This window comes from Egretta garzetta, unplaced genomic scaffold, assembly GCF_000687185.1.
Source record: "Egretta garzetta isolate BGI_Z169 unplaced genomic scaffold, ASM68718v1 scaffold68, whole genome shotgun sequence".
In the NCBI taxonomy this organism is placed as follows: Eukaryota; Metazoa; Chordata; class Aves; order Pelecaniformes; family Ardeidae; genus Egretta; species Egretta garzetta.
The window spans coordinates 1,615,721-1,632,215 of NW_009260774.1; the positions used below are offsets into that span (position 1 = coordinate 1,615,721).

General features: G+C 40.9%; 1 protein-coding gene across 1 annotated transcript in view; it reads left to right on the forward strand.

Annotated features, from left to right (window-relative positions):
- Positions 1–16,495, forward strand: part of TPH2 (tryptophan hydroxylase 2) — a 54,181-nt gene that overhangs the window by 2,329 nt on the left and 35,357 nt on the right. Inside the window, exons 2-6 of the mRNA XM_009646313.2 lie at positions 2,739–2,891; positions 5,354–5,537; positions 5,646–5,746; positions 8,847–8,914; positions 15,456–15,652. Of these exons, the coding sequence (XP_009644608.1) occupies positions 2,739–2,891; positions 5,354–5,537; positions 5,646–5,746; positions 8,847–8,914; positions 15,456–15,652 (703 nt within the window). The remainder of the gene's footprint in view (positions 1–2,738; positions 2,892–5,353; positions 5,538–5,645; positions 5,747–8,846; positions 8,915–15,455; positions 15,653–16,495) is intronic.

Sequence of the window (16,495 nt, forward strand, 5' to 3'; positions counted from 1 at the left end):
GGGGTGGGGGCGAGGCGGGAGCGCCCTGCAGGGCATCCGCGATTCCCGCCTTGGAAACGGTGCCGGGGGAGCGCCCTGCAGGGCATCCGCGATTCCCGCCTTGGAAACCCTGCCAGGAAGGGAGAAACCGCTCTGCCTAAGGTGGTGATCGGGGCGCAACGGGTGGTTGGGTGTTTTCAAGCACGGGATAAACTTCTCTTTGCTTACAGGTAAATGTATTTGAATAGGTGTGCTTTGATAAGAACAAAGAGTGTTTATAGGTACTAATAACGTAACCTGCTCCGAACATGTGGAATATTTCGGATTGTGAAGACTTTTGCCTCCTGTAAAATTTTGCGACACATGAGGAGTCGGATCACTTGAGTAGAGCCAGCAGAACGCGCCAGTTTGTACCAGTTGTGAACTGGCCTATTGTCTTTATAGTAAAACGTGGAGTATCCCTATTTGTACATGCTTTGCTTCTGTTGGAAATACTGAATTAAATGGCATAAATTTGTTTTACTGTCTTTATTTTTGAGTTACTTTCTTCACTGACTTCTGCTGTAGATGACTTTTTTTTCCCCGAGTACTTGTGCTTGCTCCAGAGATAATTAATTTTCATTAGGAAAGTTGATCTGCTAGTCATTATTTAATTACGAAGTATACTAATGAGGATGGGTGATGAGATTTGCATTCTTGCAATATCACAGCCTCTTCTGCTGGGCTCATAGCAATTAGGTAATCTAGTTTTCAAATGCTCGAGAGAGGCTTTCAGTCATCACTTCAGGTAATGCTTGCTCGAGAGTATCAGGGAGCATGTAACGGTCTTGGAAGGTCCCAAGCGCTCTCATTTCTCGGAGGAATTGATGGAATTGAGGTTCTCAGACACTCAGTTGAGTACATGATCCCTGGTGCATAGCTTCCAGAAAGCAGCACTCAGTGAAAAATCATGGATGCAGTAAAAATAGCATCTTTGTCACTTTGTGCGGAACTTGCATACTTGATATATATGAAAAGGGCTCAGCCAAATCCCTAATATTACTGAAGTTAAGACCTTCTCCTAAGCTATCCCTGAGAAAACCTCCTACCAAGCAGAATCTTGTAAGCTCAATTACTAAAAATTAAACATGTTTGAAACCCTTCATTCCACTAACATAATTGCTTTTCCAGATTGTTTCTGTGTAGTCTAATAAATGATGAGAACAGACCACAGAGACTTTTTAGCATGTCCAGTAAGTAGTTTAAGTGTGGCTAGTTTAACCTGTGCTGTTTAAGGAGTGGCTTCTGGTAAGCTGATGCATTTTAACTAGCCCTCTTTTTAACTCAGTGTGTTCTTGTACCTTTTAAAAAAAAAAAGTCTCAGTAGATCCAGTGGGAGCTGACTTGGGAGCTGCAGGCTCTCTATTCAGTGGATATTTTAGAGTGGACTAGGATCGGGTAAAAAAGCAAACCAATTTGACATGAACCAGATGGACGCATTGAGGTGGCTGTGATGCAAATACCTCGTCACTGTCAGCGATGTCCATTTTTAAGAAAATAATTTTACATAATCCAGTTTGGAAAGGAATCAGGCTGAAGCTCACCAATGCTCTGCTGGGCCATGGAACACTTGATGAAAACTTGTAAAATCTAGAGGCACAGGGAGACTCTTTGCTAAAGTCCGTTGGCACAGGTCCAAAGGCATTATGCAATTATCCTCTGAGGAAAAAATAAGAATAAAACTTGGCTGTCATCAAGAGTTGTGAGACCTGTTTAAAAACTTCTTCTATTCTTGGGTTATTTTTCTTTCATGCTGCTTTACAATTTACCAAAGAAAAAAATTAATCCATGTGCAACAGTTGTATATGTTTCTTAATTTCTTTCTTTATATTTTTTTTAGTGACTATATTACAGATGATACTGGTTTATAAAAAGCAGTTAGCAGCTCACTGGAGATTTCATTTCTCCAGGAGTCACAACCTGGTGACTGGAACATGCAGGCTATTTTTTGAAAATCATGGCCAATCTTACAAAAGTCATCTGTAAAAACTGTACTGTTGGCATCTCAACAAGATTTAAGCTGATAAAATCACTTTTTTTTTTTTTTTTTTTTTTTGAAAATACTGGCTGAAATTTGGCTTAAAGCAGTCTTTGGCCCCCAGATTGTGAGAAGAATGTAGGAGTGGCCAAGGATGGTGTGATTGTATTTTTTTGAGTTCCTCAGCCAGCTGATCTAAGGGAGGTATAGTCTAAACTTGTTATTTCTGTCCTTGTTTGTATAATCAACAGAAGTTTTGCTTTCTTGGGAAAAATGATATTACATGACAACACTAAGTGTGGTACAACAGAGAACATAAACTTCATGGTTTAAATTCATGGTTAATACAAAAATATGGACCGGTGTAAATCGTCATAAGTTGACTGGTACAGGTTAGAATAGCATCACGGCAAGCTTTGCAGTAATTCAGACAACCTTCATTTGCTTCGTGATTATGACTGATGATAGCATTGCCCTAATAATATCATAATATTTGTATCCCAAACATTCATACGCTTTTCCTTATTTTTCTTTTTATGGACTGGCCTCATACACAATCATCTCTAACAGCAGCTTTTGACCTGTGATACTGGTTTCAAGTAAATACGTTACCTTTTAAATTAAGTCTGGATGAGTTCCATTCAGCTATTTTCTAACACAAATTTCTCTTTGCCTAAAAAGACTTCATTTTAGGAAATGCCCGTTTGCATCTGAGGTGATGCTGTTCTTTATCCATTTGTAGCTAAACAGATCAAGTTCTGGGAAAAATGAGGAAAAGAAGGGGAATAAGGGAAACGGGAAAGGTGAATCTCTTTCTGAAGGTGGAAAGACAGCCGTGGTGTTTTCCTTGAAGAATGAAGTTGGTGGATTGGTGAAAGCTCTCCGACTCTTCCAGGTAAAGCTTACAAATCATTACACTGACCGGACTGAGGAAGGCTATCGAGGTCAGGATGTTTGTTGGTATAAATCTAATGGACCGTGGCAGAAGGAATAGAGTGCAGTTACACTTTGCAGAACTAAATAAAAGTAACTTAAAATTTTACAGACCATTCAATAAAATATTTTGGGCTCGTGAAGTGTTTTCTGGAATAAAGTTTAACAGTGATGCTGATTTTCCCACCATTCTCTTTAGATTTCTGATGTGTGATTCTCAACACTAAATTAGATTTGAAGTTGTCAGTGCAGGCCACAAGGAAAGGAGGCACTTCCAGAGGGCAGTTCCGAATCTCGGTTACATACAATCAGGTGGTGGTGGCAGCCTTGCTGCAGGACAATGTTTGGTGACGAAGTTAAATGCACCTTTAAGTGCTTGCAGGGTCCGGGCTTTATGCATCCAACTAGAATGTAAATTGTGAAGTATTGGTTCCCATATAGATCCTCATGCCATCAGTGGGTTTTGGTCAGACTGCTGGTACTGCATGTAGTCTTCTTGCTTTATTAGTAAATTGAAGAGGGCTTGGGGGCACATCTGAGGGTAGTTAAAGCAAAGCAGTACCATAAAAGCCGTGGGTTGTTCAGTCTGCGCGGTGCAGTGAAGAGAAAGTTAGGAGGTAGCTTGGGGTCTGCTTCTACGGCCAAACCATTGGAGGGGTGTAAGCATGGGAGCACTGGGTATTACCAATCCTAACTCACAGAAGCTGGCTCTGGGAGCAGATTACCAAGGCTGATGTAGATACCTCAATTTCCTAGCCAAGGAAAAGGGGGTGAGTTAGACCCTTGGGAGGGCAGCTGCCAGGACTCAGGGTGTTTGACAGAAAGCTGGTAGGAATTGCAGGAATCATGGCTCCAATGCAGCTTCTTTCCAAGTTAGATGCTTAGCTTAAGTGTCTAACTGCAGCTCTGGCTTAAATTGTTTCATACCTGAAATCCTGGATTTACACATGAAGTCTTCCTGGAGGTGGGCGTATAACTCACTCTGGTCTCTTAAAACATGGTTGGAAGATGTTGCAGAGTTATCACTCCCATTCATGGGGTCGTCATTTAACGATTTGAGTACCGTGAGGGGGAGTGCAGGGGTTTGGTCTCTTCTCAGCCTAGGGTAGATCAAACCCACTTGTCCGACTTCACAAGAGAATGCCTAAAACCGATAGCTCTGTGCCAGCTGAAAACACGCAGGGGAGTCCTGTGGCCTGTGTTATTCAGGAGTAGATCATCAAAATGATCTTGCTCATCTTGGTAATCTGCCGGTTTAAAATAGTAGATTCAAAACCCTCAGCAGTTGGAGGGTTTTCCTTCTGTAAATCTGTTAATGTGAATGGGTTAGCTAAGGAGATACACCCTATACATAGCTTATGGAGCATGCCAGTTAAAGAATTATGTATGTATATCCAGAGGGGTAAAAGCAGAGATTGCTGGTTGGCTGTACTGGAGGGGACCGTTGCCTGAAGTGGACATTTCTGCAGAATACAGCAGGCAGGTGGAAGTAGAAGTGCAGAGTTCTCCCCATTTGGAAGTCAAAAAAACGTTTTATTGGCTTCACTGAGTAAGTGAAAGGATAGTTGTGAAAAGTAACAGAGAGTTTGTGTCTGGCAAAAAAAGGAAGAATCCAAGGGTCAATAGAAATACTGGTTGAAAGTAATCACTTAGTCCAAACTCCTATTTTGAAGCAAGGCTATCACAACAGCAGATCAGGTCAGCCATAACACATTATGGTTGTCTGTCATTGTACGATGCCCTTGGCAGACCAGTAGTTGTGGTGGGAGAGATACCCCATAGGAAAATTTTGATGCTAGAACTATTTACACACTGATGTGTTCAGTTTTGAGGGGGACATTATAATAGAGAATAAATTGAATTAGATTTTAATTTTATTACTATTACCACTTCAGGTAACTCATAATTGCTGCAAGAAAGATAGATGAGGACAGATACACAGTTATCGTTAGAAAATATTTTCTTCCCCGTGTTCATGAGAGATGCTGAAGTAGTACACATTTAATAGCATCTAAGTAAACACACTCAAATCCAGTTAAATTAACAGTACTATTATGCACATTTTCTAATAAAATCATATTTCATGCTTAACAAAGGTAAATACACAATTACATTACATTTTTTTCATTTTAAAAATGATAAAGTAATATTGTCCTTCAGAAAAGATTGCCTTGTTAGGTAAATCATTAGTTTTCTTCATTAAACACAATAGTATTATTTTTACGTTCAGTATACAGATCTTTTTTTTGTCTTTAGTATTTATTAAGCATCACTAGCCAGTTATGTAGGTTCAAAGTGAGTACTTTCAATGAAAACACCTGGTTATAACTGGGGAAAACTTTCCTGCCATCAACTTTCATGCCATCAATATTCCCTTTCTAGCTGGTAGGTCTGTATTTCACACGCTATTTCATCTTTCCACAGGAGAAACATGTGAGTATGGTTCATATTGAATCACGAAAATCGAAGAGAAGGAACTCAGAGGTGGAAATTTTTGTGGACTGTGATTGCAGTAAGAAAGAATTTAATGAACTGATCCAGTTGCTCAAGTTTCAAACTAATATTGTATCTCTCAATCCACCAGAAAACATCTGGACTGATGAAGAAGGCAAGGCTGCTTTTCTGTCACTTGTTTTAGACACTGACAAACGTTTTGCACAGGTCTGTCCATAGTCTTACACTCCAGTACATTCAACTTGTGTTCTGTCTTCTGCAGATCTCGACTGTGTCCCTTGGTTCCCCAGGAAGATATCCGAATTAGACAAATGCTCACAGAGAGTTTTGATGTATGGATCTGAGCTAGATGCAGATCACCCTGTAAGTGTAACGTAAAATTGTATTGTAGTTAATTTGTTCAGGTTGTTTGCCAGTCAGATAAAAAGCCTCTTGACTGCTGATTTGGAGTACTTTTTTGAGCATGCGGTTTTCAGAAGTTAGGGATTTAGTTCTCTTCAATGGTTCCAGTGAATGAATTCTCCTTTTCTGTAGTAGGACACCCAGAAAGGAGGTCCTCCAGAAAACTTACTCACTCTTGAACAACTATGTTCCCTTTTGTACTGCTTATTTTTTTAATTAACTAGTTGATAGAAGCCTTCAGACTCTGAATAGTTTAGATCAATGTGACCTTCAGTTCTGTCACAGCTCTTAGGTAAGAACTGATATTAAACTAGGTGTCAGAGAAGAAAGAATTATGAAGGAGGACTTTCTTGGGCACTCAAGAGATAATTGCAGAATAAATCAGAGCAACATGTTCCTATTTCTGCATGAATGCAGCAGATGGGAAGGTGTCTTGCATTGTTTCCTGACTTCGGTGACAGGAGACATTTCACACAAGCCATATCTGCAGTAGTGCCAAATGCTCAGTGCAAAAGGAGAAATAGATTTGTTATTGTTTTATTTCTTTTGGCTGATGTTCATAAATACTTAACTTCTGGGTCTCTAGATGGCAGGTGATGGCAAGCATTTTCACTTGTTATAAATCCAAGTTTCTACCTTTGGACCACTTGGCTGAAAGATACCAGTGGTAGCTAGTTGTATTCATTCCTACTCCAAAGTAAAATAGGCTGAATTAAACTGGTATTGTAGGAAACTCCCAGTTGAAAGGAAGTAGGGAATGAATTAAGGTATCTGACCATGAGATTGTCTTGTAATAGAATCAGATTAAACTGTAGCTGTAGGCAATAGTCTCCTTTGGTTTTTGTCACACACATTTTTGTTGGTATTGTCCAAGGTGGTGAAAAATGGCCCCAAAGAGATTGTAAGTGACAGCAGAAAGATCAGTTCGGTGTAGGGGACTCTCTAGTGATGCCTCTGTGCTATACCATGGTACTGCAGCACCTGTGTGGACTCCTCCCTGGTGACTGCCTTGGCTGAGGAGAGGCAGGTACTCCTGGTGGCCCTGGGTTTGGGGCTCTGTGTCAGTGCAGAAATGGCACTTGGTCCGCTGCCTTGTCTGCTCCACAGCTCCTACAGCTGCCGTGCTGTGGTGGGGGCTCAGGCACAGACCCTCATGCCTGCATATGCAAGCAAACAGACAGCATCACGATGTCCCCTGGCAGCCCCACTTCCCTGTCTCTGGTGTCTCCTGCCCGCGTATCACCCATGATAAGCCTCATCACCTTGCTTGGTTTTCAGCTGTTTCTACCGTGTGTGGGCCTTTCCCACACTGTGGGCCCACAGGTGGAGAGCACATTCCTGGATCACAGTTTCTGCCATGTACCTCCTGATGAAAAACGAGGATTTACCTCGTGTTTTCTCAGAATGGAAAAGTGTGTTGATTACCTGCAACCATTAACAGTAATTTGGTTCAAACAGAGGCCGTAGTGGCAGCTTATTCTAGCCTTGAGTCGATGACTGTGACGAGCCATTTGATACTGTTTTATGTTCTGAGCTGGTGCTTTCATTAAATACTTGAGTGCTCTGCTGAAAATCTGCCTTCAGTTTTACCGACAATGAAAAAAGACATTTGCATTATATGAATATATATTTTACACTTGGGGGAACTCTTATAAACATAATTTACACACCATTTGTTAGCCTATGCAGCATGCTAGATATTAGAGATGGGGGAAAAAACTGTAAAATCTGTGACTGGGCTTTCAAAGGCCGCTTCTGGTGCCTGCCCTGTTCCTTAGCGGTGGCGTATAGGTGCCAGAGGACCAGACAGAACTACACTATTACAGAACCAGCATAGCACCACTTCAGCAGCATAGCCCTAACGCACTCCATATTGGCTAATGGTTTCAGTCTCAGTTTCACTACATGCTGCAGGCTTTTAAATCCTCTGTGTTGTCTTCCATCACTCTTCAGCTCTTGGAACAGTCTGCGGCAGAGGAACTCAATGCTTACGTCAAAAAGTATTAGACAAAGCAGACAAGGAGGCACCCCCAGATTACAGCAAATTTTTGCCAGTTAAAAAGCTTTTCTGTGTAGGAGTAGAGGCTTGAAGGTTTTCTGCAGTCCTTTGACATCCTCCCTTCCTCTGCCCCAGCAGCGCAGCTTTGGTTATGGGGCAGTAAAATGCCTTCTGATTTTTCTGGAAGCTCATAGAAATATTTCAAATCGAATGATGTTATCTTTTCATTCCCTTTGGTGATTTTTATTTGTGTATGTGAGCAGTAAGGAAAAAATGCATTTTACTTTTTAGCTGACTAGGGGAAACTTAAATGCACTTTCTGGGCTACTAACTGGGGAACTTGGATAACTCTTTACCCTTTTTCATCATCAAGAGGTTGGCAGTTCTGCCTTGAAAACAGAGAATTCTTTTAGTAGTCCAAACCCTGAAGTGTCTACATCTTTTATAGGTATAGCAGAGATCTTGTTTTAGTTTTGAATAGCTCAAAGGGCTGTAGCTGGCTGGTGTGTATGTGTTATATAGCTCTTTTGCACTTAATATGGCAAAGGTATGAACCCATGGTAGCCCACGAGGTATTGGAGAAATATGCATATTTGCTGCTGGAGCCTGATGGTTCCATCCCCAATGTGTTGCTTAAGATGGAAACTGCTGAGGTAGCATCTTCAAAATGAGTTGTGTATGAACTCTAGGCTCTTGATTCTTCTAGTGAAGAAAGGTGTATTAAGGATAGGTAAATTATTCTGCTTTGTGCCTGCGTGTAGGTCTACATTCAGATTAAGGAGAACCTGAGTGAGACGATATGACAAGGAAAAAGTTTCCCTTTTTCAACACCTTGGATGAATGACTGTACCTATGCACAAATCTGTCTTGAAAAAACTCCTCTGGGACTTTGGTGGGGAAAAAAAGTGAAGAAATCTTACCTTCTCTTGCAGTCCAGTAAATAGTGTTACTCAAAATACAACATAATTAGGTACTAAATAAACACTTTAATGATTTATTTTAAAATTCTTACAGCTAATTTTCCATCCTTATTGTAAATTACTCTCTTATTCCTTGCTCAAGGGATTTAAAGACAACGTCTATCGACAGAGAAGAAAGTACTTTGTGGATGTTGCCATGAGCTATAAATAGTAAGTACTGGCATTATTGGAGAAATATGCATATTTGCTGCTGGAGCCTGATGGTTCCATCCCCAATGTGTTGCTTAAGATGGAAACTGCTGAGGTAGCATCTTCAAAATGAGTTGTGTATGAACTCTAGGCTCTTGATTCTTCTAGTGAAGAAAGGTGTATTAAGGATAGGTAAATTATTCTGCTTTGTGCCTGCGTGTAGGTCTACATTCAGATTAAGGAGAACCTGAGTGAGACGATATGACAAGGAAAAAGTTTCCCTTTTTCAACACCTTGGATGAATGACTGTACCTATGCACAAATCTGTCTTGAAAAAACTCCTCTGGGACTTTGGTGGGGAAAAAAAGTGAAGAAATCTTACCTTCTCTTGCAGTCCAGTAAATAGTGTTACTCAAAATACAACATAATTAGGTACTAAATAAACACTTTAATGATTTATTTTAAAATTCTTACAGCTAATTTTCCATCCTTATTGTAAATTACTCTCTTATTCCTTGCTCAAGGGATTTAAAGACAACGTCTATCGACAGAGAAGAAAGTACTTTGTGGATGTTGCCATGAGCTATAAATAGTAAGTACTGGCATAATTCTTTCCCATGCTGCTGACTAGTTAGAATTCATGCTCTACTTAATTCTGTAGGATGAAGTTTAACAGTAGACAAAGTCATCCTTTAAACTCTGACTAGTTTAGTGTAGGCTATAAATGACAAACCTGATGTTTGAAATCCCGTTACGTTTTCAGTACAGATACAGGCAAGTGAAGCATTTAAATGTAAGCGCTATCTCTTCAGCATTTTATTCATAGCTGCTTAAACTTAAGAAACTCTTTTACAAATGCTTGCATGTCTTAATGACAAACTGGTGCACTGCTGAATTGAACATATGTAGCATCCCTGTGTAGTTGGATGAGCTCACTAAAAAATGAAATTATTATTTTCTATTCATGCACTTACTATACTGGATTCTGCAAAATGCCTTTTATCAGTTTTGCCAACAGAGCTCTAAACTTCTCAGAATTCAGACAGTGGGTTTCTCTGTAGTTAGTGGAGCTGGTGCCCGTGCACAAATACACTGCATGTGTTTTCTCATTTTGATTTTTTTTTTTAACATGTCAAGTCAGTATTTTCAATTTTCTACCATCCATGGCAGTTAGAAAACTTTCTGTGCTACCTACAAATACCTACTGTGTTGCAATTTTCTTGTCACAGAAGCATTCAACTAATTCTAATCATACTCTAGGTTTTATTTGCAACAGGCCTAAGCCCTCATTCTCAAGGGAAAGAACATACTAATTTCATGTTCTTTTCCATTTTACCACACTTCTTCAGGTTTTTCATTTTACTCCTTTGAGATTTCTACCTACGTTGTTGAAAGAATATAAAACACAACAATTTTTTTCTCCCTTCATAGAAGGCATGTCCTGTCAGGAAGCAATTCAAAAATGGATTTTTAAGTTCTGTTTCTTTTTGTTTTTAACATAAGGCTAATACACAGGCTGCAGAAGGCTGGGGGGACAGGAGGATTAACTCTGCTTTGTGACCATATAATCCTGATTATATTTCTCCTTTACTTTTGTCCCATTCCTGTCATTAAGCTATTACCAATCTAACAAATGTGTCAGTGCTAGTGTTGGTTCCCCATTTTTCTGCCCGTGGTGGCATTTGTTTAGCTGGGTGCTCATGACATTCATCCAGCACACTGAGCTGCTGCCTGCTGGGGGCAGGGTGCTGGTTGGTGAAGTTTCCTAGGCTGACCAGGTAAGCCTCAGCTTACACAGGTTTCAAATGTAAACTGAGACAGTTTTGTGGGGTTTTGGTTTTTTTGTTTGTTTGTTTACAGCTGATTGATAATAATTTTTCAGTCTAATGCTTGCTGTAGAGTTGGTTCTTATTGCCTAGCATTTATTGCAGTGTGAAATGTCAAGCAGGTACCTGTGGATGAGGGCAGACTGTGTGTGCTCCTAGAGCTCTTTCAGTAATCTCGGATAGTTCTCCATTTACCCATGATGGCAGCAGTAGTGCCACGCATTTCACAGCTTCTAAGTTGCTGGAAATACCTTCCTCCCTTCTCCCTCTCAGCTGCCTAAGTGCTGGAAAGATCATGCTGCTGGTTCACTCAGCAGTGGTTGGTTTTCTGCTGCAAAGGGTTTTTTTTTTTCCACCCTGAAACCAGTGAGAAAAGTCTTTTTAGAAAAATCAGTAATCTGGCATATTCCCAGAAAAACAGTCAAAGAAAAGGAAAAATATTTTCATTCTTTAGATTTTGAAGGCTCAAAAACCATTTCTGCAGGCACATTACAAAAATCAAACAACCCAAAACAGGGGTTATTTGAGGGCCAGATCTTGTACTTTGGCAAAGCTGCTCAGAAGTACTCTCTCATCCCACTGATCTTTCCAGACCTTTAAAAGATTTCAAACTCTTCCTCTTATCAACAAAGGGAAACCAAGATGCTTCACATATTTTTAGCTAGGGACCACAAAATGGTTGGGAGGACAGTGGTTAGGGCAGTTACCTAGGATGTGACAAAATCTCCTTCATACTCCTCAGGTCTTCTGCAGTGGTTATCTTAACCCCAGGGATGTGCCATATCTAGTGGGCTTTACAGTTGGTCTGTCTCCAGGTATGCTTGTAGAGACAGCCCAGGCAGACATTTACCCTCAGCATCCTGCAGCTCAGCCTAAACCGCGCTGAAGAAAGGCAAATCAGCTTAGGGAGGACTCCATGGAATTAATATAGGTGTCTTGACCTATTGCAGTCTCATCACACTCTCTTCTGTGGTCTAATGACTATTTACTTATTTATACAAAAAGCTGTGTTATAAGGAATGCTTCCCTCAGGGATAAATTCAGACCGATGTCTTGAACCTCTCAGTGTCTTCCAGGTAAGCGACCTTCCTAATAATTTACTGAGGCTTGATGCATTTCTACTTTTCATTTTCCAGTGTAAAAAAAAAACCAACAACGCCACACTTGTTTCCTTAAAAAAATAACAAATTTGGCTGCAAAGAATTGGCTGCAAGGAGCTGTCTCTGTAAGAAAATTGTTGAGTTGAAAATCCTGTATCAGCATTTCCTTTATGAATTGCTGCTGTTCTATAGTGGTAGATGTTCTGCTTTGCTTGAACGTAAAGAGGCCTCTGTAGTGGAGAGAGAGAGAGAAGAACACTTAAGAAGTGAACTTGGAGGAGCAGATACTTGCTGGTGCGAGATATTAAAGGGAAAGACATGTTAATAGAGCACAACAGTGAAAATCAGCTGTATGAAATAAATGGACCAAAAAAAAAAAAATCCTCCCTCCTTCGCTTAGCTTCTATCCTAAAGATAGGGAAAATGTGTTAATCTTGCTAATTAGTCCTCTGAGACTGATCAGGGATTGCATGACCATGCCAAAATGGAAAGACCCTATTTTAATAAAGGGAAATAAAAAGTCAGGATAGGTTAGCTTGTAGAGTCATCTTACTCAGGCACACGATAAGTGGCTATACAGGCTGTCCATTCCTGTGATTTACGGAAAAGTTTGGGCGCAATGTGGATCTCGCTTGTTGAAGTAAGAGGGTGAGAAAAGTAAGATCTGCAGAGCTGAATGAGAAAGGCATATGTCCTCCCTCTAGTCTGGCTGCCTTGATCCTCTCAGTAAAGAAAGCAGTATCATGATCAGCTGGAAATAGGATCAGCTCTCCTAGGCATAAATCCTATTAAGGAATTAATGTTCAGTGAACCTTACTTCAGTACTAATGAATTAATTGAAACAATAACTAAGTTATAAACCTTTTAGTGAGCAGCGAACAAGCTTCAGATCCTTGATTGTGTTTATACCTCTCTAATGACAGGCTAAATAGAAACCTGAGTTCTTCTACTGGTACACAGATTTCTTCAGCTTTGCTGGGCCAGTGCTGACCAGTACTGGCAGTATCCATAGTAGAGGTCAGGTCTAAGGAAGAGGGATGAGGCTGCTGCGCAGCATTCTGGCAACCCCAGGTGGATGGAGTACCAGCCTGCCTGTGTCTGTCATGTACAGTGCAATTTGGAATAGCTGTGTTATGCTTTGTGTGAGCTGGCAGGCAGCTTAAGTCTGATAAAGTGTAAAGGTGAAGACAGAAACTAGACCTGAAGGACTGACTCCCACTGCAGAATGGGCACAAATCCAACGCAGCTTCTGTTGGTGAGAAATGCTGCGCTAAAGGTGTTGCAATTCTTGTCATGTCTGCAGAAGAGTGGCTGAAGGGGAACTAGCGGATGTATTGGATGTTCAGCGAGTCCTTAACAAGTATGAGTACAAAGTGGCCTTTGCCTGACAGATAACTGCCATGGATCAAAATACTTTGATATAGTGAAAGGCAAGGGGGATCAAATAGTAAATTTTCAATAAAGATGAGGGGACAACCACAATGCATGTAGGATGCTCTGCTCTTGTGCATGTAGGGACTGCATAGCAGCATTCATGTGTGATGTGAGGGCACATTCCTTGTTGCCTCATATGGTAGAGGCAGGATTATGGACCCGGCGACAGTCAAGATGGAGAGCCAACCCCCAGCAAAAGCCCAGCGCTGCAATTCTGCTGCTGCAGTGAGATTCCCTGTGCCCGATACGCCTGTTCAGCTGCTGTCTGCGACACTGGGGAAGCCCCAGCACTGGGCTTGGAGTGCCCACGTTGCCAGCCCCGTGGCAGGGAATGGGAGATAGGGACTGATGGGGTGGAAGGGAATCCTGTGAATCCCTTTGCCAGTCTGTACTTTGTTACAGTGTGGGAAAAGAGGATACCTGAGGAGAAGGCAGGCTGCTCAGATTGCATACTTTAGATTGTGAACATTAAATCCAGAGAAAGATTATAAATTTCTAGGGGGAATTCATAATGTGAGATGATGGCCCATGACCATGGCGTGCAAAATTCCTTACAGCTAAATAGAAGGCAGTGCAAACTGGAAGGAGCCCTTCATACTCTTCACACTGTTAGTTTTGAATTAGCTGTAACTACACAAGGAAAATCTCAGAAGTCAGAGACAGATTAACAGGTACCCTGGAAGGCTCCTGCTTTGCAATTGCTGTGCATTTGTGCAAGGGGGAGGAGGCAGAGGAATGGTGCAGAAGGGAAAAAAAAAAAAAAAAAAAAAAAAAGATGTGTTTAGAAGCTTAGATTCACCTATGCTAGGCTCTTGGCTCTGAGGTGAGCTTCCTCACGATGTAGTCCTGCATGAATTTGGAGTTCCAAACATATCTGCACATGTAAGTGTCACGGATGGAGTGAGAGGGAGGCAAAAATAATGTGGTTTATTGGTGTAAAACAGTGAGTTAACGAAGTTCAGTGGTAACTGCGACAATAGTTTGAGATTCGATGGCAAGGTACACTTTGTTATTTACTGCACAGAGGACAGGGTCAGACAAGACTGTCAGGGAGACCCTTCCGTTGAGTCATGAGGTTCAGAAAAGATCCGCTTGCTTTCTAAACTCCCTCAGAGAGGAGTCTAGGTGTGGCTGGATGCAATCCTAGTCCCAGACTTGGTCAACGGTTTATGCCTAAAGGATTATATATGCGCAATTAATCCTTTATGTCACTTAGCTAAGATTTCCAAGTTAGCATGCTGTTAGTCACTTACCGAGAATCTGTCGTGGTAAGGAATCTCTCAACCTCGAGGAGTAACCTTGAGAGGCGTCCCTGCTCAAGGGGAGATCCTGGTGTGCAGCCCGCTGCCGTGCAGGAGAGCTCAAAGGGCTCTTGGGCTGCTCACTATTTATGGGGGTAAGATAATTGGCTCACAGTCATATTCGCATACTGACCACTGTGCTTAGATGGGCCCATTCCTCAATAGCCCTTGGATGTTGTATTGTTATCTGTCTCCCCCCATACCCAGTGGGTGCATCCTTCACGCCCAGACACATCTATCAGATGCATCTTATCACCACAGCCACAGGTAGTTATCACTTGAAAGAGGCAAAGGAGGGGGGGTCAGAGATGGGGGGGGGGGAGCACACCGTCACAATAAACAACAGTCTAAACAATAAATATATATATTTTAGTTGGATCCACACATTTCTAAACATCTATGTAATTGCCTAATCTTCACTTTGAAATATGCTAGGTAATGATGCTGTGTGAATATCGTGTATTTTAAAGAATGCATGGAGCATGCAGTCTGCTGGTGGTCTTATTGAATCTACAAGTTAGACTGAATCAGGATCTTCAGCTAACCACTTGCAAAGGCATCAGTGGCAATAAATGGAGAAATATTACTCTGGTATAGGAACATGGCATATAAGAAATCCATCTTTCTACTATGATATGCACAAAAAATTAAGAAATAATTAATTGCTTAATAAGAAATACAGTTCTTAAGAAATAAATGTAGTATGTACAACATAACATCACGAAGAAATTCTATGAAGAAAAAATCTAGTTGTCATTTTAAAATAATTTTAATAGTGTTAATAGGCTCTGCCTGCCTTTATTTAAATAACACTTTTCACAGAAATTTCGCCATCCAGAGTCTGTCTTGAATCTGCTTATATTCAAATGTATTTTGTGTGGTTTTTTTTATCTTTTTACAGTGGTCAACCCATTCCCAGAGTGGAGTACACAGCTGAAGAAATTAAAACATGGGGGGTGGTATTTAGGGAACTCAGTAAACTCTATCCCACCCATGCTTGTCGTGAATATTTAAAAAACTTCCCTCTGCTGACCAAGTACTGTGGATACAGAGAGGATAATGTGCCTCAGCTGGAAGATGTTTCTATTTTTCTTAAAGGTAAGGTTCATATTTGGTTTGTCAATAGATCCAATTTCACGAAAACACTCTTTTCTCTTAGTATGAAATGCAAAGCACATTGAATGAAAAGACTCCCAGATTTGTCAGTGGACTTCGGTTTAGTCTGAAGTATCATTCAGGTTTTGACATTCTCCATGGCAGAGAGTTTGTTGAGTGAAGACAGTTGTATATATGTACCTGCAGGTATGAAGCTGAACACCTATCACATGATGTTATCTTATCTTGCACATGGAGGAAAGTCCTTCAGTACAGTAAAAAGAAAGAGCAGAGTTAGCTCTGCTCTTCTCATGGCTATGGGGTGGGTGTTCTGATAACCGCAGTGAGCATCCCCCAAATACCCAGTCAGGTAAAAGAGGGAATAAAATGCCAGGATAACTGAATTTAAAGAGGAGAGCAGGTCTGGCACATTCTTGTCCAGCCTGATGAATATGAGACTTTCCTGAGTACCCAAGATCTCGTGAAGCTAGTCATTATATTTGTATGTTGAAAAAACTTAGGGGGATTCCTTAGGTAATCCAGTACTTCTCTTTCATGTTTTTTTAAGGGGTCAGGATATTACGTATTTAAATTTGAAAATACCCTTCTTTTTCATCTGTAATGGAAACGTATCCCTTATGGAAGGAGAAGGGGCAGACATGAACCTGCAGTTTTTAACTCTAGAGGAAAAGCTGCCAAAGAGTTCAGTTAAGATTTTCTCTTTTCCTCAGGGGTCCCTTCAGGTACATATACTTGCTTCTTAATCCTCTTGCTCAGGAGCTTCTGGAGCTCAGGAACTAAAATATTATAAAGACAGCTGTTTGCATTTTTTTTCTCATAACACTT